Source organism: Panulirus ornatus, chromosome 46 (genome assembly GCF_036320965.1).
Source record: "Panulirus ornatus isolate Po-2019 chromosome 46, ASM3632096v1, whole genome shotgun sequence".
Taxonomy (NCBI): domain Eukaryota; kingdom Metazoa; phylum Arthropoda; class Malacostraca; order Decapoda; family Palinuridae; genus Panulirus; species Panulirus ornatus.
Window position 1 is genome coordinate 33,160,495 of NC_092269.1, and position 23,202 is coordinate 33,183,696.

A 23,202-nucleotide genomic window follows, 5' to 3' on the forward strand; every position below is an offset into this window, starting at 1 on the left:
TGAGATTTTCTTGCGGTGAAAGTTCTACATTATGACTGATTGCACTTGTGCTATCTCCTTTCAATTATTGATATTACTATTATGTAACCCTAGAACCCATTCTCCAGGGGCTCCTGCTGCTTTAGTGCTATGGTTTAGTCACTGGCATGGAAAGGATAGATACTTTAAAGTGAGTTCGAAGGAATTGTACTCCGATGATACAAGAACCCTGAAGGTGACGTCCCTTTTTGTGGCAGGCAGAGTCTGTAATGGCTCTACTTCTGGTCAAGTGATAATTGAATACTAAGTCATGCTTTGGAGTTTTGAATGCCCTCTGTTACATGCAGATTTCTTCTGGTAGAATCAGTGTCTTACCTGGAGTTTTTTAAGACTACAGCTTTGTGCAGTGTGTACTTTTCATTCTCTTTGCATGATATGCATCATGAGAAACTTCTTATGATCTGTTATGCAATGTGGATTGATAGTTGAGCTTCTGATTACTTTGTCATAATTTTCAGAATTTTCCCGGTATGTTTGTACTCATACTGGATGCCTTGTTTAAGACTTCTTCAAAATGTAGCTAATGATGGTGTCACTGGGGAGAGGTTGGGATGTTACATAATCTGATTATCCGGTCCGTTTTGCTCAGCCATTTACCACTGGGTGTCCATTCTTCTAGGTTGGTGTTCTTTTCCACCTCAGATATGATCGTGGCTAATTTTCGTATTGTGGGTCCTTATCAAGGTGGTGCTGTTCACTTGGCTCATTATCTTGAATGTGTTATCGTTATATTATGCTTATCATAAAATTTATAGAGTTTTGTGTTCCTGTTAGTGATACTGTATGGTGCATTGTAAGGGTTCTCATTTGTTTCTGACACCTCATCCAGAAGGGTTAATGTTTTGTACTCTTGCATGAATGACTCTCAGTTTTTGAAAATATGGTTGAGAAGTCCCACGTAGGAATTGCTTTAGGAATGAGATTTATTTGCGATATGAGGTATTGATCTTTGGCTTTGACATTGTAGTTGTAATATTGTCCATTTGTTGATGTGCTTATTTTCTCCTAATTGATATTGGGAACATTCATTCTAATCTTTGCACGTGCAATACAGTACTGTACTGAGGTTAGGATGAAACATTCCCTCTAGAAAACAGCTTTAGTAAAGTTACTGTGCCCATCCTCGACATTTTAAAACACCTGTTAGCCAAGCAGTTATATGAAAATCCCTCTTTCACAACTTACATAACACAACTTACATAACCATGTTTAGGAAATCATTATCTAAATTTTTCATCAAAGGTACAGGAATACTTATGTCTGATGACCTCATCTTTGGAGAACTTAGCCAAGATGTGCAGTTATTGTATTAGTTGATGCTAAGGCTTTGCAAAGTCAATTTTGCTATATAGAGGCACCTACACAGGTGCAGTATTGAAGTAATTGAGTCATTATTAAGTTCATAATTCACCTTAATGTAGACTACAGTAACAGTTCCACATCCAGGTGATTCACTTCTCTTCATTGATAAAGAATACGTGAGGAAGGTGTTAAATCTTTGTCCCATATCTTTATTTCTCTATACATTACATGGACAATAAGGCATATAAGAATCTAATGAAGTTTATATATGCAGAATATTCCATTAGTGGATGAAATTTCTGCGACTTATAGGAAAGCTAAGTTACTGTAATTAGGTGACTATGGATAACCTTCCTAGCATATCTGAGGTGAAGGAAAGTATTCATGATGGTCATTCAAGTGATGAGACAATTGACACAGACAGTATTGAACAGAGTCCTTCACCAGTTCCGGAAATCAGGAGTGAATCTCCTCTCCATTATGCTGACTGCGAGGATACAGGACGATGTGAGAATTGTCGTAAAGGCAGTCATCACTCACAGATTGGGGATGATGATTGTATCTCAATAAGTAGCAGTTGTCTTGAGGATGACATGCCTACAAATGTTGAAGTCCCTAAGGGGCGTGGGGCTTTGCTCTTGGACCATTTTGTCACCATCCGTCGTGATTCTAACCTTCGAGGACAATCCTTCCAAAAGGACAAAAGACTTAGTATGATTTTGGCCGCTGGTTTAGATCCAGGCAAACCTCCTGCAGCCACCAGTCGGTCTATGGAGCATCTAGTGGTGAGTTTGGTGTATTCAAGAGTAGAGAATTAATGAGTTAAGCCACTCAAAGTGAAAGAATTGTTAAATGAAGGACAGGATTAATGAAGGTTGATAATAGGGATAAAGAATTGGTAAGTTAGTAAAAAAAAAGAATTAAAGTAGTAATGCATAAGAAAACTTAAATTTATTAAAGGGTAATGGTCTTTTGGGTAGGTCTTTGTGTATTTGATATTTAATGTTATTGATATACTGTGTATAATCACTTCATTCTTTATAATCTTTAAGTATAGAAACTATTTTTGTTTTTGTTAATGTTGTGTAATAGTTTTGTGAGTTTACAGTTGTTATTCTGGAGATGAAAATTGTGGAGCACAGTTTTGATTTGCTTTAACTTCATATTCCCAGGTTGATGGAGGTGTAGACAAAAAGTGGACACGGAGTAACTCCCTACGCCGCCCTTTCCACAATTCAAGACACAATAATGGACACCAGCAGGACCCTTCAGCTCATTCAGACACTGAAATTGGCAAGGTCGGTTTCTTTTACTGTTTAGAATTTTGAGCAAAGAAATTTTATGATGATTTACATAACTACATATTCAACTAGAAAAATGGTGAATTACCAATTGCATTAGCAAAAAGAGGTCTCACTATTTGGTATTCCTAATAGTACCAGATATTTTGTTCTAGTTACTCCAGTCTTGGAGGAGCAGAATGTTACCCCACAGAAATTGAATGAAATTTTATTGAATTCATGAGATGGAATTTATTTTCATCCATATTAGTTATATTGTTTATAGAAAATATAGAAAATATGTGGATTAACCTGTTTGTTTGCAAATCTTATATATGTTATTTGATTGTTAATTGCAAGAACTGTAATTTCTCTGTGGCATTAAAAATCTTTTCTCTTTAAAGTGTAAATAGCTTCCCACTCAAAGCATCTAAAATGCCCTACACAAACTGCAAGGTATGCTACTATAGATTAGCATCTAAGAACTCTGTGTACATTTTTGCCTTATTTTCAGATTAGTTTAATTAAAACATATGAACGTAACATGCCTTGTGATATCCACAGGGAAAAAAGCATTTGATGAATACAGAACTTTATCTCTAACTTAGTACATTGTGTTGTAAATCAGTCTTTTTCCCCTACATGCATGGTAAAAAGCTCAATACCCCCAAGGTACTTTAATTGCATCCTTCTTGTTGCTCTTTCTTATAGCTGACATCAACACAATAATAGATAAAGTGTGATATTATCCTGTGGTGGTGATTTTGAAATAAGTATGAAATTCTTATCAGTTGAGACTTTAAAAGGCTACAAAGAGACAAACAAATAATTCCATTAGGCAATCTGAACAGCTTGCTTTTATGTGAGGAAGAGTTTTAACTTCTCCACTATGGTAAAAATGGAGAAATCAAGAATAGTACAGAATACTGGACAGTGTTATGGAATCTCACCTGTATGAGGTTACAACTTTCTTAAAGCTGCAGTGTTTGAAGTACGGTTTCACATCAAAGAGACTATTACTTTGGAGTCCATCATTTCTCTGCTGCTGGAAGTAGCACAGTCTTGAGGCTGCAGGAACTACCAGAAAAAGGATCAAGAAGTAACTGTAGAAACCTTTTCCATGTTAGCGAGGTAGCTGTCATGTATATTGCAGTGAAACCAGGCCCCACATACCTTTCCATGGTTTCCCCTGGCTGCTTAATGTGCCATGGCTCAGTTTTGTTGGCATTTGCATATACCACCTGTACCACCCCATCCATAAAAAAGATTAAACAACCATGGTGACATCACACACTCCTCCTGCAGACCAACTTTCACTTGGAACCATTCACTCTCTTGTCTTCCCACTCATACACATTCCTTATGCCCTTGATAAAAACTTCTCTGCTTCTAGCAGCTTACCTCCCACACATATATTCTTAAGACTTTCCACAAGTCATCTCCTATCAACCTTATCAAATGCTTTCTTCAGCTCTAGTAATGCCATTTACAAAACCTTTTGTTTCTCTTAAGTATTTCTCATACACATTCTTTAAAGCAAACATCGGATCCACACATCCTGTACCATATCTGAAACCACACTGCTCCTCCCCAGTATGGTGCTCTGTACATGCTTTCACTCTCTGAATCACTACCCTCTTATATACGTTACCAGGTACACTCAACAAACTTATACCTCTGTAGTTTGAACACTCACCTTTATCCCTCCCTCTGCCTTTATACATTGAGACTATTCATACATTCCAACAATTCTCAGGCCCCTAGCCATGATCCATTTGTACATTAAAGAATCCTAAGTAACTAATCAACTGCACAGTCTCCCCCTTTTTCAATAAATTCTGCTGCAACACCATCCACTCTAGCAGCCTTGCAACTCTGTTTGAAAAATGCTACTTTTGAATAGTGGTTGACTACCCATAGATTGCTGCTGTTGAATATTATGTAGTTTTTGTTGCAGATATAATGGTTGTGATTTTGTAATAGTCTGTGCTTTCTTCTTCAGATATCAGCACCTCATAGTCTCTTGGATGGTGAGTGTGGCTCTGTAGGGGGTAGTGTGTCCTCAGAGCGAGCTATTGATGTTGGGAGAGTTGCTGCCTGGGCCACATCATTTGAAAAACTTTTAGAAGATCCAGCGGGATTGCACACCTTTGCAGTAAGTTAAGATCTTTTTGATTCTCTTATTTCTTGATTGTTCACTAAAGACTTTTTTAGTGCTTTTTAAGTTGAAAAAAAAACTTTCTTAGAGTAATGATGGTTGGAATTTTCATACATTATCATGTATCTTTTGTTCTCATTATCACTATATATGTTTCTGTATTTATACCATAACAGGAATTTTTGAAAAAAGAATACAGCCATGAAAATATATACTTCTGGACGGCATGTGAAAGGTATAAGCGGCTCTCAAACGCGGATGAGCTTCGTGCTATGGCTAAAGAGATTTTTGAAAGACATTTGTATAGTGGTGCTCCTGAACCTGTTAATGTTGACTCTCAGGCAAGACAGGATACTGAAGATGGTCTTCACTCTCCAAACCAGTTTTTGTTTGACCAGGTGATGAAACCATGTTTTTGTATTAACTGTATGAATTTAGGGAAAAGCTGTTTGTTTAAAAGCACAGTAGTGGAAATGAAAAAGTGGAGAATACCTGAGTCACAGGAGATTTCTTTATTTACAGAGATGAAACATATTCTCTAACAGTTTCATCTCTTACAATATTATTGTCAGTGAAATATTAAATTTAAAGATGCAGTCATAATGAAAACCAAAACAACTTTTATGAAGAAAAGGTTATGATAGATTACGTAAGTTATGTAATTTATATAACATTGGTTAAAGTTTATTCATATATACTGTGTATGTTGGTGCCATAAAGTTGTTTTACTCAATTTTTTGTTCAACTCTTAATCTCTTTGGTTCATCAAGGAAATGGAATGTTTGATGAAGAACTTTTGACAAATTATAGTTAGAGACTGGATGTTGCAAATAAGACCATTGTTGATTTGTTCCTGATACTACATCATTAAGATGAGTCAGTTTACATCTGCAGATTAGACAGCTTTGGTGACAAACTCAGGAAAATGTTGTCTGAGTTTGGGAGAATGAATGCAATGGAGGATTTGAGAGTTAATATGACAAAATAAGTTGATGAGGTTTTGGAGGGAGCTGTATAGATTGATTTGATTGTGAGCTTGAATGTGGACACCATAGTGAAAATAGTGTTTAGATACCTTAGAGTGGACATGGCAGTAGCTGGAACTAGGTGAGTTGAAGTAAATCATTAGATTGGAGAGGGGACAAAAGTCTGAATGCATTAAGGGCAAAGAAGGGTATCATACCCTGACAATGTTTTGTGGGTGCAAGCCTTTATCCCTGAATGCAGAAGAAAGGGAAGATTGTGAACTTGTTTGAAATTTAATGCCTGGGGACAATATATGGTGTGGGGAGAGTTGATCCTCTAAGGAATGACAATGTATGAGAGATGTATTTAAGTGCGCTGACCAGGATGTGCAGTGGTTTGCATATATGGAGAGGATGAGTGGTGAGAGACTGACTGAGAGGATGTATGTGTTTAAAGGAAACAGAGAAAGGCAGAAGGGGAGATTAAGAATGAAATGGAAGAATGGAGTGATATATGTTTTGAGTTGTTAGGTTCCAAAGATTAAGAAGAGTGAGAGGCATACCTAGAGTAGAACATATTGGAGTGATATAGTATACAGCTAGTAATGTGTTATTTCTGGGCTGAGGGAGGGCATGAAGTGGTTGTAAGAAACCACAGAACAGTCTAAGGCATTTTGGCTGTTAATGGATGCTTTGGTTTTGATACATTATATATAACAAGAGTGGATGTGAACAAGTGAGGGCACCACTTCTCATCAATTTCTGGTGCTACCTTGGTAATGCAAGAAAACCAAATGTGAATGAAGAAAAAAAAAATTGGAAAAATTATTTTGCCATTCTTTATCACTATAATCAGCATTATAGCGTGGTGTAAACAAGGGGTAAGATGTGGTTTCTCATAAAATGTTATTATTTTTTTGGATGTGGTTTCAGAGCAAACTATTATGTATAGATGTTCCACTCCATTAGAAGACTTTACTTTATATGAATGTATATAACATTCATGTTTGTTACTACTGTTGATCTTGTGATGAAAGTGAAGAATGAGAAGGGATTTATTGCAAGCAGTAGATGCTTCTGTCAGTGTAAGACAATTAGTTTTCCATTTTAATGTATATCTGAGAATAAAGTAGGTAACCTTGAAATTACCAGTCACTGAATATTCTCTACACAAGAGTGTGCTTACTTGATAGAAGAGACTGTAACTTATCATATATTGCTTTTACCATATATTAGGTACACTGTTCCCATCATTCAAATTAAAGCAGTTCATGTCTAACCTTTCTTAAACACTTTCTAGCAGGTCATATGTGCATGGAATCTTAAGAACCTGTCAACAATACTCAGATTATATGACTGATACTGCTACAGTATTGTTTATTGACTTCTTTTTTTTCTTTCCTTACAGGCCCAGAAGCAGATATTCAATCTCATGAAGTTTGACAGTTATTCACGGTTCTTGAAGTCGAGTCTTTATAAAGATTGCGTATCTCGAGACATGAGAGGTCAGACTCTGCCTTACCCTGGGGATGATACCCTTGATCCTGACCTTAGGATTGCACAAGAAGACTCCCATGTTAAGGTAATTGAATTTTGAGGGTGTATGGAAGTATGAATTGTTTAAATATGAAAGATTATTATGGTATGGGACTAGTTTTGCCAATTTGATTTGATGCATCAGGGCAAAGCTATCTGATCCATTGTACAAATGGAGTGATGCCTGTTGTGATGTTGCTGTTTTTTGAAAATGCATCACAATATTCACCCTGAAGTCCATATAAAAGAGTAGCCAAAAGTCTTTTCTGTTGTGGGCATTTTCCCAGGAGGAGGGAATATTAAGGGGTAGAAGTTTCTGAGAATATATATTGATAAAAGATATTCACATGGCTGTATATCAGTATATAGTGACTTCATTCATTTGAATATTTTTGTGTTACCTCTACATGCTTTACACTATTTTCAAATGCTTACACATGTAGTCTCAAATGATTTTTGCAAAGCATCTTGTTCTGTAAATTTCAGAGTGAGCATTTAAAAGCATATTTTTGTTTAATGAAAGATAACAGTTTCATTGTTTTGACTGCTAAGGTGCCATATACGATACTGTGAGCTGTATATGGTCTGGGAATTTGATAATCCTGGGCAAAGTAGATAACAGAGTAGTGAGAGGAAGAAATTATTGGCAACTCTGGCAATGTTTCCACATCTTTTGTCAATATTTTTTTTAAACTCTGATGTGTATAGATAATGTTTGAAATAAGGCTTTCATGCATCAGATTGTATTTGTGGAATGTATTTGTGAATAAATCCTATTACTTGCATATTTTATATCTGGCACCATTGCACAGTCGTAGATTTCTGATGACATGCTTTGCCATCTCAGAGACCCTGTGGCATTAAGAATGGAGGGATGCAACTTTTGCTTTCTATTTTATGTTTGATATTTTTTGCTTTTTCTGTTCAGGACAATGTTTTTCCTCAATAACTAACCATGGGTCCTGAGTTGTCCCAGCAAGAAAATGCCCATGTTCTTGCTAGGAAGCAAAAAAATGTGTGAACTAACGAGATTTTATACTGTCAGAGCCAAGTTCATTGTCTGCACTTTTGTGTTTTCGAAAGGTGGACCAGGGTGACTGATAACCTGGTGAACCATAAGGTATTTTCAAACCTTAATGCAGTATTAAAGAATACCTCTGGATCCTTGACCAAGAGTTATGGCTTTAATGATAAAATGCAAATGATAAAAGGAGAATTTATACTTGCTATGAATTTTATTTATGTCATAGAATTCATATAAAGGATATTTTGAATTTCACAGAATTTAGTATCATGAAATATGATTACTCTTTTATACTTTAGGGAACCTTAGGGTTCCTTGGAACCCAGTTCAAAAACCACTGATATAGAGATTACAGCAGATAAGTTCTTTCAGTTGCTCCCATTAGTTTAGTGTTTTGTGTCATTGTTGTATGTGAGATCTATGTACATTTTCTAAGTGGATTTGATTGCCTTGAAGGGTGATTCAGCAGTACTCTGCTTTAGAGAATGTAATTTCCTTGAAGAATGATATCGGTGATTTTGCTTTTTTATTCTTGAAGGTCTGTAAATCCAGTCTTTCACCTTATTAAAGAGCTAACAGTTGCTGTTTTAATAGTTAAAGTTGTCATACATAATTACTATATCGACTCTTGCAACTCTCTTCTGGTGAGTGAAGGCCTATAGCTTTTTGTCTGTCCTGGTAATTCAGCTGTTTTAATGAATTAGTGTGGAAGAACCATTCGACATTTTCTCGATCAGCTTTTTTTATAAGCACATTTACCTTTTCCTTGTGTCAGTGAGGCAACATCAGGAACAGATGAAAAAAAATGGGCTTCTGTCCTCACATCCATTCTCTAGTTATCATGTGTAATGTACTAAAATAACAGCTCCCTATCTACAACTAGGCCTCAAAGACCTTTCTGTGGTTCTCCAGCCACTTCATATGCATATTACTCAATGTTATGATGTACGCACACACAGGTATCCCAGTAGGGGGTGAAATTAATTGCTTTGAATTGTGTTTTTTTTAAGTCCTATTCCTCAATCATTATTCTCACCTTTTTTTTTTACATCTTCATCAGTAATTTTGTAAAACAACATTGGGGACATGACACACTTGTCTTAAAAAGATTGCTTTTTGATATTTTGTGAAATGTTGGGAGAAAAAGATATTGTCTTGTGTCTTGTAAATAGCATTACATTTTCCCATTTGTAAATTTTTTACTGAAGCAAAGTAGCTTCAAGTAAGTGATTGTCCCTTGCCAGAACTTCACCTGCAACCACATAAGATTAGCAAGCTCTCAGTAGGGGTTTTATGGCTAGACTGTTTGTTCATTACTGTCAGTCCTGACAAAACCATCTTTCTTTTTTAAAGAAAAGAAGGGAAATTTTTCTGACTCCAATGACATCCCTCTAATCCATAGATTTTAAACATTTTTATCATCTCCATCATATGTTTTTCCCTAGTCTGTAAATGGTACACAAGCTTTTTTTCCGTTTTTCCACTCACTTTTGCAGTAATTATCTGATACAGTGCTTTACATCAAATTGTTTTTCCCACAGTTAAAGAAAAGTAGATCTGATGCAGATGAACGTCGGCGAAAGTCATTGTTGCCATGGAATCGTAAAGATCGTAGCAAGAGCAAAGATAGAGGAGAAGCAGAGTATAGACGAAGGAAAAAACAAAATCAGCGGAATACTTCAGATTCTTCTAGTATTCGTTCAGACATAAGTGGAAGTCGCACATCTCTAAATTCTTCAGATTTACCACTAGGGAGAAGAGCTTTATCCAAAGAAGTGAGTGTGTGACAGATACTGAAGATGTGCAGCTTTTCTTCACTGTCATGAAGATTGTAACTTTTACATGGGCCACTTGAAATAACAAGTATTGTAAGAAATAGGATGTAACCTTTATGAAAGTAATGTTATGATTAGAATAATGGGTAGAATGAGGAATGTTATGTTTTTTGTTGAAGTCTTTTGAAAGGCACATGGATGAAAGTTTTTTGGAATGGTATGATAACACATCTGGTAGGTGGTGAAGAAGATATACAGTAGTACAGTCAAGAAGAAGAAGTTGAGTGTGGGAGAGATGGATAGATGTAGAGAATTTATTAGAGCTATGGATATTTCAGATGAAGATGTAGAGAAATAATGGGTTATTGTTTGAAGTGGAAGCATTTTGATCAAGGAAGTGGTATGAATGAAGATGTTTCTCCTAGCATTATGCATACAGTGAAAAATTAAAAAGCACTTAAAAATGTGGAAGTTCATGGTTCACTATCACATAAAGGGAATAAGTTTAGGATATGTCTGGTAGATTTATACCTGTTCCTTCCCAAAAGAAGGAACAGAGAAGGGGGCCAGGTGAGGATATTTCCTCAAAGGCCCAGTCCTCTGTTCTTAACTCTACCTCGCTAACGCGGGATTTGGCGAATAGTATGAAAGAAAAAGATATATGTAATTACTTTTTTTTCATACATATTCGCCTTATCCCGCGTTAGTGAGGTAGCGTTGATAACAGAGGAGTGAGCCTTAGAGAGTATATCCTCACTTAGCCCACCTCTCTGTTCCTTATTTTGGAAAATTATAAATGAGAGGGGAGGTTTTCCTGCCCCTTACACCCTCCCCTTTTAGTTGCCTTCTACGACAAGCAGGGAATATGTGGGAAGTATTCTTTCTCCCCATCCTCATGGATAATATATGTATATAATACGTACATAGGGAGCAGGGGCTGGGAATCCTCCCCCCCCGTTTATGATTTTCCAAAAGAAGGAACGGAGAGTTGGGCCACTTGAGGATATACCCTCTAAGGCTCACTTCTCAGTTCTCAACGCCACCTTGCTAACACGGGATAGGGAGAATCTGTACGAGAAAAAAAATGTATGTATACATACATGTACATATATGTGTATATGAGTGGATGGGCCATTCTTTGTCTGTTTCCTGGTCCTACCTTGCTGACGTGGGAAACAGCAATTATGTATGATAAATGAATTTATAATATATTTATGGAAATTTTTTAAGAGGTTAATGGTTTTGGTTGTTATCAGTTTTTATAGATTTGAAAGTATTACATAAGTTTAAGTTTTTACACAAAAGTTTAGTATTCATTTGAGCATATTTATGAAATCAGAATGATATTTCATGAGTTTCACATATTGATTCCTTTAGTTTTTCTAAAAATGTTGTGCATTAGGTAAGGTTTTTGAATGAAAAATAGGTCCCTCCCCACTTACCAACATATGTTATAACTTCTTATTTCACTGCTGTATTATCTTTCCAGTTGCATTTTTTCTTTTTTCTTTTTTTCTTATCTTAGGGCAAACACTTAATAGTTTCCATGTTTATATTTCAGTCACTCACCAGTGGCGAGTTAGGAAGCCTCAGTGGGAGTGAGGGTTACAACAGATGTCGTGTAATCCTGCCTGACTTGAGCAACTCTGTGGTTGCTGTTCGAAATGATGAATCCATACAAGTGCTATTGACACGATTACTAGAGCGTCGAGGGATCACCTACTCTACTTTTGATGTGTATCAGCACAAGACAGACAAGGTATTGCATAAGATTAACTTGAATCACGATGAAGAATTAAAATCATACAAAAATTTATATTCTCTCATTGTATTAATTGAACTCACAGTAGCTAGACTTATTATACAGATGGATATTTACCCACTGTTTTTTCATTCTTATCAGCTGTTAGATAAAAATGAAGACAGCTCAGTACTGGGTGGTATGGAAGTTCGACTTGAACAAAGAATCCTCTTTCGTTTAGACTTACCCAACCGCAAGACTGTATGTGTTAAAGCCAAGCCAAACAAGGTAACTCAGGATGTCCTGAAACCCATTCTTCTCAAGTATGGATATAAGCTGGACCTCATGTTTGTTCATAAGGTAATTATCATTTTTCAAATGTAAAACCCTCTTCTTTCTCATCTATCAAGAGTGTATGGTACATGAAATTATTCTTGTTTGTTGGGATGTTTCTCTGCCTGTCTTCCTTTAGATATATGTTCCTCTCTTCCTTTAGAGATATATATAGGGGAGGAATGTTTGATTATGATTAAGGAAAGAGTAAGAGTTAGTGTTTGCTTGCATTTTCTCTGTACCATGATTATTAAGTCTTTACATTCATAGACTAGAGAACATAAATTTCTGTGAGATGTATTATGGACCGTTCATTGATTGAAAGTAATGAAATCGTGAAAGGTGAAATTTTCTGTAAGTTGAAAATGCAGATTATTAGGATTATAAGGATGATAAAATTGTAGCTTGCTCTCATGTATCCCTTCATTGCCACTGAAATATTACCATGAATGTTTTGATATGTTTCTTGCAGAAATTAGGATAAGAATGATTACAACTTTTATACCATCATTGATACCTGCTACATGCTCTTGTGTTTTTAGAATTTTATCATTTTGTTTTTATTGTTGTGATCATGTATCAGAGTTTTTTAATGAGAAAGCCTTTATTTTTCAGGTTGGAGAAGAAAAAGGAGTAAATCTTAAAAGCCATATTAATGAGCTCGATGGTGATAGACTTGTGGTGCAAACTAAAGAGGAAGTCAAAGGTGAGACATGTGTAATTGTTGTATCTTTTTCATATTGGTAAAGTAAGATTGTACCCTTTGAGATAGTTGGGCTGTTGTAGTTGATATAATTTTGACTGATGAGTAACAGGAGGTTGTGGATGAATTCAAGTATTTGGGAGTGATGCTCAATAAGGATGGTTATGGGAAAGCTGAAGTTGACAGAAGGCTACTGGAGTTAGGCTGAAAGCTTTGTTGAATGGAAAGATTGTACCCTTTGAGATAGTTGAAATTTTGTAGTTAATGTAATATTGACTGATGAATAATAGGAAGTTGTGGATGAATTAAGTATTTGGGAGTGAAGCTCAATAAGGATGGTTATGGGAAAGCTGAAGTTGACAGTAGGTTCCTGAAGTTACATTAAAAGCTTTGGTGAATGGAAAGAGTTTGCGTTAGAATTTACTGGGAGTTTGCATTGGAAGTAATTGCCCCAGCTCTGATAAATAGTTATGGAAATGAAGCACATCTAAATAAGGATAGACAAGAAATGGAATCAGCAGAGATGTAGAGATGAAAAAGATGTATATATGAGGATATATGGTGCTGAGAAATCACTAAAAAGTCTTTTAAGATGGTTTGGATATGTTGAACAATTGATGGATATGTCAAAAGAATATTGAGTATAGTTGACATCATAAAGAGAAGAGGTGGACCACAGAGGAAAGGTTTTTAAGTTGAAGATTTCAGTTCACTGAATGCAGTGGAACCATATTGTATGGAGGTAAAGATGTGAATGAGATGCTGATCTGAGGTAATAGATCAGCTTAGTGTTTAAAGTGAAAACTCAAGAAACACTGATGTGACTAGAAATTCATGTATTTAAGTAAGACACTGGACTTGGATTGTGGATGTGTATGTGTGAATGTAAAGGCTTTAGGCACCTGATCCTCTGTATTTGAAGGAAAATTAAAGGTTGATTAATGAATATGTAATTGAATAGAAGTTGAACAGAAATAAGGGGATTTTACTTATCATAGACATGTATTAGTGACAAGGAGGCATTGTATTTTTGGTGGTGCATAGATCAGCATTTTACTCATTAATACACCTGAACCTTTTCATTTGAAAGGAAACTGAGGGCTTATAGATGAATAGGTAAATTGATTGAGGTTGTAGAGAAATGATGCCATTTTGAATTCTGAATTGCTTCTAATAAGGGATTGTAGGTATCATAGACATAACGTCTCTTCGATGGTGCACAGATCAGCATTCTACACTTTCAGACTGTTTACCCTGAAAAGGACATGAGATTCTGAGACGTATACAGGATATGCCTTATTCCCATTTACCTGAAATCCTCACATATCTGAAATAATTATATCCTGATGCATTTTCAGTTGCTTGTCATGTGTCATAGGACTGTTTCTAAACTTCTTCCTTTCCTTCTGCTGTTCATTGTTGTTCAAATAGTTATTGCTGAATCTTTTTATAAAGATTTCCGTTTGTATTTTCCTATAAGAGGTACTAGGTGTTTAGGTTATTTCCATAGACAGTACATATCCCCTTTTCATTGACTGTTGCTTGAGATGGTTATGTAAACAGACCACCATCATGTTAGGGAAATACATATATCTTGTACATCAAGATACTTCTGTCTCAGACAAAAATCACATGTAAGTAATTGAATACTAGTTTCCATATGAGAAATTATGATTTCATGTCTTTTTGGTTTGATAGTGGGACTGTTGAGGTTGTTTTTGATTTAGCTTTTCCATTTATTTCAGGACAATAAATGGTATGGATTCAGAAGCCGTCAAGGGATTAATTATGGAGTGGCATAAATGCAAGTAATTCTTATCAACAACTCTATGATTGCCATTGTAATTCAGCAGCTTTTTTAGGGTTGTGGTGATAGGTGAGGTAGCTTATTCTACATAGATGTCAAGGCTGTTTTCAGACACTCTTTAGATCTTTATATTAATTCAGTCACTTTTCAAGACTATTCCAGAATTAGTTTCAAAGGGCCCAGATGCCATTCATTAAAGTTTTTGTCCTCAAAGGAAACCAGAGTGAGAGGTCATAAATGTCCTTATGATGGTGAGATGATCAGCCTAATACACGTTTTCTTCTTTTGTAAGGGAAAACAAGGAAGCTGCAAGTAGCTGAACCTAGATAGATAATAGCATGAGAGACAATGTCTCTCATTATTTCCTCTGTCTATATGTAGATTGTAAATATTTTAGGATGAAAACAGTTTAGACTGTTACCCACATTAATTCATGCCTTTAGTGAGCAGTTTTGGTAATCTCTAGGATTCTTTGTCTTGTCTTCCAGTTCATAGTAACCTGAGGTATTCTTCTTGTGTTCTAGTGTGTCATAAGGTCATCTTTCTCAATAATATTGCACTTACTACCACACCTCTCATTTAAACTGTCTTTAGATGTGATCAACTCGTTCCACATCACACATAGTCCTCAGATGTTTTGTTTCTAATACATCCACCTTCATCTTTTCTTTAGCATCAGGGCTTAAGACACATTCGTACAGCTTTCTTGGCACTATCTGTCTTTGCTCTAGCACATATTGACCATTTCATCCCCATACTCTTCTGTGCTACTGGGACAGTATCCCTCTCTGTCACCCTATAATTCACTTTGTCCCCCATGGTTCCTTCCACTGCCAGGTCAAGCATATGTTTGCATATTATTTAAGAAAACTTTTTTTTTATTCCTATACTGCAAGTTGCCAGTGTACGTTGAGGATGGATTCCAAGAAACTGTGATGTTTGTTCAAACCAGTGTTAATCAGACATGATATTTCTTTAATCTCTAGAGTTATAACAGGAATTTTGTTCCCAAGGCAATTTTTTTTCACCCTAACCTAATTCACACTTCATTTGATTACATAGTAGATACAAAAACAGATCAGTATAAAATTCTAATAAGATATTCAGAGACAATGTAATGAACACAGTTACAGGGATGCTCACAAAATTTTAGGATGTAGATTGCTTGTCCAAGATGTGAGTTATGGGTATGGAATGGAGAGATTGCAGGAAGGGAGAGGCAGGCCCACCTGCCTTGTACTTTGAAGGTGTAGAATCTTAACCCTTTATGATGTGAAGTGCACTTCCAAGAGTAACCCCACTTAGCAGTTTCTTATCCAAAGTGATGTAACCTTTTGGCTAGATTACTTGGAGGAGTACTTTCAATATGTTTTTCACTCATGGTTAAGGGCTTATTAAAAGTTGGATGCAAAAATACTGTTTATTACACTCGTGAATAACCACTAAGATATTGACAAAAAGTGAAACATATGAAACTAAGACAGGCAAAGTGACACCATGCATCATTTCCAAGGAAGTGGGCAGTGTTGTTGTTTCTACATTTGCAGGAGTTACAGCAATGAGACATTGTTGCCTCTACACTGGCAGATGGGTAGTTGAAGTTCATGCTACACAGGTGCACTTGGCACATGATTTAGAATTATGTTATGTTGGCTTAAGTTGACTTACTTAAAACATTTTTCTCTAATTTGTGAATGACATTCTACCAAAGTAACACGAATAAATTCAATGTAAGTTGGCAACTAGCTTAATTCAGGAATTCTTAATGAATTGATGCTCAAATTTATAACACTCATATTAGGGAAATGCAAATATCATGGTGTACAAATAAACACTTTGGTACAAGAGGGTGTGAGCCATCCTAGTACCCCTGAGGTGAACAAGGTGCATACAGCTAGCAGAGATATTATAGATGTTGGGAGACTAGGTAAAATGAAGAGGGGCCTCATTACTTTTGTGGTAAACACAAGGAGTATCAGGGGTCTGCATAAAGCCATGAAGTGGAATCAGTACCTCATTAATTATGGTTTTAGGATGAGCATCAGCACTGATAAGAAGGTTCTTGTCTAGTTAATATGATAAAGACTGCATTATAAGATTAAGAAAGTCATGTTTTGATAACAAGATGAAAGAGTTTGTGAATGGAGTGCCATATGAGTGAAATTTGGTTTCATTATCTTTCACATGGTGAACAATATTTTGATTATCAATACATATTAGTCTTATTCCTTATACCACCATTTCCCTAGGATTCTATAGGTGGGTGCATGGAAGTTTGAATGACTTGTGACAGGTACTTCAGTTATTAGCTTCAAAAAGCCTGTCCCAGTTTTAATCAATTGTTGTATATGCATTATAAACCACAAAATTGATTCTGTTGTGAACTTGTGGAAGATATTGATTTCACACCTTGCTGCCAGATTTTCTTTAAAATATGATAGAAAGTGCACAGTAGTGATAGAAAGTGCACAGTATGCCTTTGGATTTTTAAGATTAGTGACTTGTAATGATCTCAAATAAAAGATACACTCTTGACTTTTTCAGAATGGGGAGTAGAACCAGGACGGCAGAAAAAAAGAGGGAGCACACTTGATGAAATTACCAACCGTGTTTTTGAAGACTTACTGAAAGGGAAATCTGAGCAAAATTTTGATGAGCTTGGTATCCTAGACTTCGATGCTAGATCATCCAGAGTAAGTGGCTTAATGTGCATAATCACATTTGTTTATGAAATGCTGGATTTGTTTTAACAGCATCATACAGGTTGTAACACATGCATTATTACAGATCAGATTGGTGAGCTTTGACACATGTGAGAATTCATTACCATTTGATACCTTATAAGGCTTTGGGAAGAGGGCAAAAAAGAATATTTCTTCATCTATATTATATAGATAGAAGTGATAATGTGTAGAGTAACAGAATATTTTTTTCTTTTCCAGACTGATAACAGTAGTGACAGGTCATCCAGTATTTTGGGTGGCTTTAGCCGCAGGAATTCCCTTGCTCCAGACAAGGTATTATTAGTGTCTTTGATTATTTATTAATGAATCATTTTCATCTATCTTTGATAGATATGTTTTATATATTTATCTTTTTATTTTTTATCTCATTTAATTTGCCATAATTAATGAGATTACAACTGTTTTATTAGAAGGTTATCTTTCATTTTTTAGTGAATCATAAGATATTGCTATGAATATTTTTGTCCTCGAAATTTGTTTGAGAAAAATGTATGTTTATATAAAGGATCTCATTTGTGTGAGTGGGTAACTTTAAGACTCTTATTTATAGGAAACGGGTAATAAGCCACGAAAACCAAGCAATAGGTCTAGTGTGCATGAAAACCTTAGTGTTCGGGGGATGTTGCCTCACCCTGACCATGCCTTGGTCACTAAACGTCGTGGTAATAACCCTGCCAACGTGAAACAGGAAAATGATGGTAAGTTAAGTTTGTATGAGCTGATTAGTAGATAAATTTACTTGTACTTATCATTGGCATTTTTTATTTTTCACCATGAATGTAGACAGAGGATGTATCAGCTCAGAGCATATCATAGTACAGTAATGCTTATCCCTCATAAAACGTTTTCTGTGGGGGGTCTTTCTTGCCATTCTTTACTGTCATAGTGAATTAATATTAGTTTTGCATTGTTAACTTTTCATCTATAAAGAGAACTCTCCATTATGCCTTTTCATATACTGCTTGAAAGTATCTTAGTAAGTATAAATGTATTTCTTTGATTGTTCGTGATTTCACTCATTATATATTACCTTAACAGTTGTAAGTACCAGCTTTTTCTGTGTATTTTAGATCAGCTTTCATGATGATAAATAAATACATATTGCTCTCATGTTATGAAATGCTTTTCTTCATTGCAGAGTTGTATGAAGGTTTGAAAAGAGCTCAAAGAAGCCGTCTTGATGATCAGCGAGGAACGGAAATAAACTTTGAGCTTCCAGATTTTCTTAAATGTGACCAGCCTCAGGTATGCATTGAGTTTGTTCATGTGTATGAGGTGCCTGTCAGTAGGGAGCATTAGAGCATGTACACACCTTATGTGAAATTTGTACATACTGGGATAAATGTAGAACAACAGTAGTTTTTTAACTCTAGAACTCTATTTTAGTATCTTCCCTGCTAAAACTGTTTAATTTCATTACTTCGTTTGTCACATTCTCTGTATATATTATCTTTACTGATGTTGTAGGTATAAGATAACTGTTTGTTTGCCTTATCTGCTTTTGTCAGGGGAGAAGTACTATCTGTAGTATTCATTGCATACTAAAGGAAACTTTACTGTTGTTTATACTAAGACAGTGTGACTGAATTTTAAACACTACTGCAGCTTTGAACAAAATTATCTTCAACACGTGTTACAAAGATCAGATACTTCATCTTTCTTACTGTCATTCCAGATCAGATGCAGTACAGTGTAACTTTACAAGAATTTGTTCTTTTAAGGTACTTCTGTAGAGTGCTGTGCTGTATGTTGTAATTTTCAGTAGTGGATAACCACTGTAGTGTGATATATTTAAGTTTGTTTGTTGTGTATTAAAAATGGTATGGAATGTTCATTAAGTTATATTCTTGTATTTGCTGTCTCATATATATTTACATGTGACAGATAGCATAATGCATGTTCGTCCATAATACTAGACATTAGAAGGTGTATGTAAATGTACTGAGAATGTGTAGTTTTTCTTATAGTATATCTGTCCTCTTACAGTGTGTTTATATATAGATAAAAGTCTCATCTAACTGTTCAGATTCTTCTTATTCAAGCACTGCAGTTAGGAAAACTGCATTACATATATATAACTACAGATGCTTACTGAGCACATTCTTCTAATGCCACATACACTTTCTTGTTTCCAAATTTCCTTTCCCAAAAGGTCTCTTGCCTTTACTTTAGGTTATATAAGTCTTCTTATACTTTTATGACTAAACTCATAGAGCTTCATGGTGCAGACAGAAGATTGATGCTTCAGATGTGTGTCAGTGAAGTGAACATGCAAAAGTCTTCAGAAAATATTTCAAACATTGCTCTTGCATCTCAGAATGCTACCTGTAGAGGTGAAGTGTAGTGCTTAGAAGTACTTTTGCATGTTCCTTCTTTCGCAGTTATGAAGCATAGCCTTATACATATACAGTTACATAACAAAAATTAATTCACACTGCTCTCCAGAATAGTTTCTATTTTGTTTACCAGCACATGCTTTCACGTGAATATCCAGATCTCTTGCTTGTTCTTTACTTGTATTGCATGTTGTATGTTATGTCTTTTCAGGTTACTAACACAAATCTCTAACACTTTGGGGTGCCTTGGGATTTTCTGTCAGGCATTTCTTGAGCAAGGTGGGTACTGAGGTGATTTTTTTGTTATTAATTGTGTAAGGCTGTTGAATATCTTGAATTAAAGCCTGTGTTATTCTGTGAGTTTCTTTGCATGTAAGTGTATGTGCACACAAGAAGGCACATCCCTTTGTTTTCTACAGATTCCTTCTTAATGTTTCTAAGGTAAAGAATTCACCAAGCCAGTCTGTAATCTTATGGAAGATTGAGTATGAGTAATATGGTGTTAAACAGCTCTTCAAGACTTTCCACTTCTCTTACCTGTTCCTTTTTCAGTACCCAATATTATATCCTTAAAAGTGTTATATGTAGTGTTCTTCATAAAACACAGTAAATGAAATTTTTGTAGATAACTACAAATAACTGCTACATTTCCTCAAATTTTTCTGTCTTTTCTCACCTAGGTGTCCCTGCAGTATAACATGCCATATTGATTTTTGCCTTCTCCTGTATACTCTTATGCCAACCTTAGGCATATATTGATTTTATAACATTTTCCATTCATTCAAACTATTGCAGTATTTCATCTTTTACTCTGTCAACCAAAAACCTCAAGATAATGTATTTCCATTAACCTCAGGGCTTGTTTTGTCTTCCCCATTTTTCCATGGCCCCTTCATTATAGTTCCTTGACACAGTTATAGTTTTTTATGCATATTTCTTATGTATCTTTTTTATCTCAGCTCCCACATGTTGCAATATGAGAAGGTAAACTCTGTTTCTATTTATGCCCCTTCTTTCCGCCTTTCTTATTCGTTTTTTCATCATTCCATGCACATCACCTATTGCATATGCACATTAACCTCCTTAAACTTCTGCATCTCATTTATTGTCTCACAGTCTTGAGACAAAGAAAAGGCCTCATTCATGTACCTCCATTCTCTAGCTGTCATGTTTAATGCACCAAAACCACCACCTTTCTGTAGTTTCTCATGGCTGATTTGTATGCCTTGGTTCAGTCCATTGACAGCGTGTCATCTCCCAGTATGCCACATTGCTTCAGTTCACTCTGTCCCATGCACGCCTTTTTCCCTCCTGCATGTCCAGGCCCTGAACTTTGAAAATCTTTTTAATGCCATCCCTTCATTTCCAGTTCAGTTTCCTCCTTGTCTTTGTCCCCTCCATCTATGGCACACATATCTTTTCTGTCAACTTGTCACTCATTATCCATATGTCCAAACAAGCACTATATAAATAGAAATGATAATGATAATAGTAGTCATTGATTTGTTGCATTAACTGCATTCAAAGGTTAAAGATATCCAGAGAAAGTGCGTACTATCATATTGAATATTATGTTCACTTTTGGTAACTATACTTGAAAAAAGACTAAGACAAAATGAAGAAAATATGGTGATAAGCTGTCTTTCAGAAAGTTTTTGGAAAGCCATGATCTCAAACATCAACACCTTGGAGAAGACAACTTATCACTGTACATGCTATGTTTGAACAGGCATCCCATGACTAGCTGAAAGACCCACTTCTTGAATGAAGTAAATAAGAATTACTCCAGTGTCAGTTAATTTGTATCCCAACTCAATTTATGTTAAATTTTTGTTGGTAAAAGTAAGTAATTTACATATGGAATCATTAAGAAAACAGTGAAAGAGGGGAGAGAGGTGTATTTGTTCATATTTATCTCTGTGCACATGATGCTCTTAGTTCAGATTTACTGATTAGCTGAAGAACTGTTATTATTTAGAAAGCGGGTTATTTCCATCTTATACAAGTTCATCCATTTTCCTTATCTACACATTTCACCTTTTATCTCTCACTGTGTTTATGTTATGTTGCTAATAGATATCCTTAGTGATAAAACTGTCATTTATTTGTATGGAAGGTAATTGACTCTGTCCAGTGCTCTTATGCTGCAGTAAGTTTTGTTTTCCCCACCAAGTAAAGTAATTGATTCATGCTGTTATCTGTGTGTTGATGTTGGAGAATATTTTTTTACAGAGTGAAGTACCTCATTAATCTTTAAAATTTCTCAGTTCAGAAATTTTCCAAATAATGAATCATACAATCATATACACTATCACACAATTTATTAGATTTTTCTGTCACAGCTTATCAAGCAGTAATGTGTGATGGTACAGTTGATGGGTTTCGTTGATGATTATAACTGTAAATATTTATAAGTGTTAAAGGATAACAAGTGGGAATTCCTGCCCTTATTCCAGTCTGCACTCCCCCCCCCCCCCCCCCCCCCCCCCCCCCCATACATGTTTGCCCTTTCCCACATGAGCGAAGTAGTGCCAGGAACAGACAAAGAAATGGCCTCATTTTTTTCAAATCCTGTCTCTAGTTATCATATGTAATGCACCAAAAGCAGAGCCCCTATCCAGAATCAGGCCCCACAGATCCCTCTGTGGTTTCCCTTGGTCACTTCATATACCCTGGTTCAACCCATTGACAGCATATCATCCCAGTAAACTTAGCTTCAATGTGCTCTTTTCCTTGCATGCCTTTTCACCATTATGCATGGTTATGCTCCAGCCTTCAAAGCATCTTTCACTTCATCCTTCCACTTCCTTCTTGGTTTCCTCCTTTTCAGCATACCCTCTTCAGCTCTTTCATACATACTTCTTTTACTACCAGACATTTGTTTTACTCTTATTACCACTTCTTTCTCTCACTCTGTCATTTCTAATTCCATGAACCCTACTCACATAACATTGCATCCCAAGACATTTTATTCCCATCACATTCTTCCTGTCCTTTACACTTTTGCCGAAGGCCCATGTCTCTCATCCCACTGTTGGGACTGCTGTACTTTCAGACATAATTATCTTTACTTTTGAAGACAGTGAACTTTCTTTCTACATATTCTTCATTGCCCCTAAGACATTTGACTCATCACCTGTGGCTTCATTTGCTGCCATATTCTCCCCCAGATATCCAAAACATTCCATTTCTTCCAAGTTCTGTCCATTCAAGCTGACACTCCAAGTAACTGCTTTCTTCTCATTGCTGAATTCAATAACCTTACTTTTATTCACATTTATTCTCAACTATCTATCTATCTATGTCTCTGACACCTGTTCCAACTGGAACTTCCCCAAGGTGGGTGGCCATGGCAATAGTCTCCATAACTAGTAAACTCTAGTTTCTCCTTTCACACGCTCTCATACTCAGACACCAGCCTCGAGATCTTCCACCAATGCCATATTGTCAGCAAACAAC

General features: G+C 35.9%; 1 protein-coding gene across 14 annotated transcripts in view; it reads left to right on the forward strand.

Annotated features, from left to right (window-relative positions):
* Positions 1–23,202, forward strand: part of LOC139763198 (regulator of G-protein signaling loco-like) — a 188,133-nt gene that overhangs the window by 162,861 nt on the left and 2,070 nt on the right. For 7 of the 14 annotated variants that reach the window (XM_071688937.1, XM_071688938.1, XM_071688939.1 and 4 more), the window contains 12 exons: positions 2,514–2,639; positions 4,624–4,776; positions 4,956–5,177; positions 7,153–7,326; positions 9,846–10,079; positions 11,641–11,838; positions 11,983–12,180; positions 12,769–12,859; positions 17,208–17,356; positions 17,606–17,680; positions 17,958–18,105; positions 18,546–18,652. In XM_071688937.1, the coding sequence (XP_071545038.1) occupies positions 2,514–2,639; positions 4,624–4,776; positions 4,956–5,177; positions 7,153–7,326; positions 9,846–10,079; positions 11,641–11,838; positions 11,983–12,180; positions 12,769–12,859; positions 17,208–17,356; positions 17,606–17,680; positions 17,958–18,105; positions 18,546–18,652 (1,875 nt within the window). Of the gene's footprint in view, positions 1–1,615; positions 2,127–2,513; positions 2,640–4,623; positions 4,777–4,955; positions 5,178–7,152; positions 7,327–9,845; positions 10,080–11,640; positions 11,839–11,982; positions 12,181–12,768; positions 12,860–17,207; positions 17,357–17,605; positions 17,681–17,957; positions 18,106–18,545; positions 18,653–19,082; positions 19,130–19,954; positions 20,023–23,202 lie in introns of those variants that run through there. The other 7 variants (XM_071688947.1, XM_071688950.1, XM_071688951.1 and 4 more) reach the window with 4 other exon arrangements.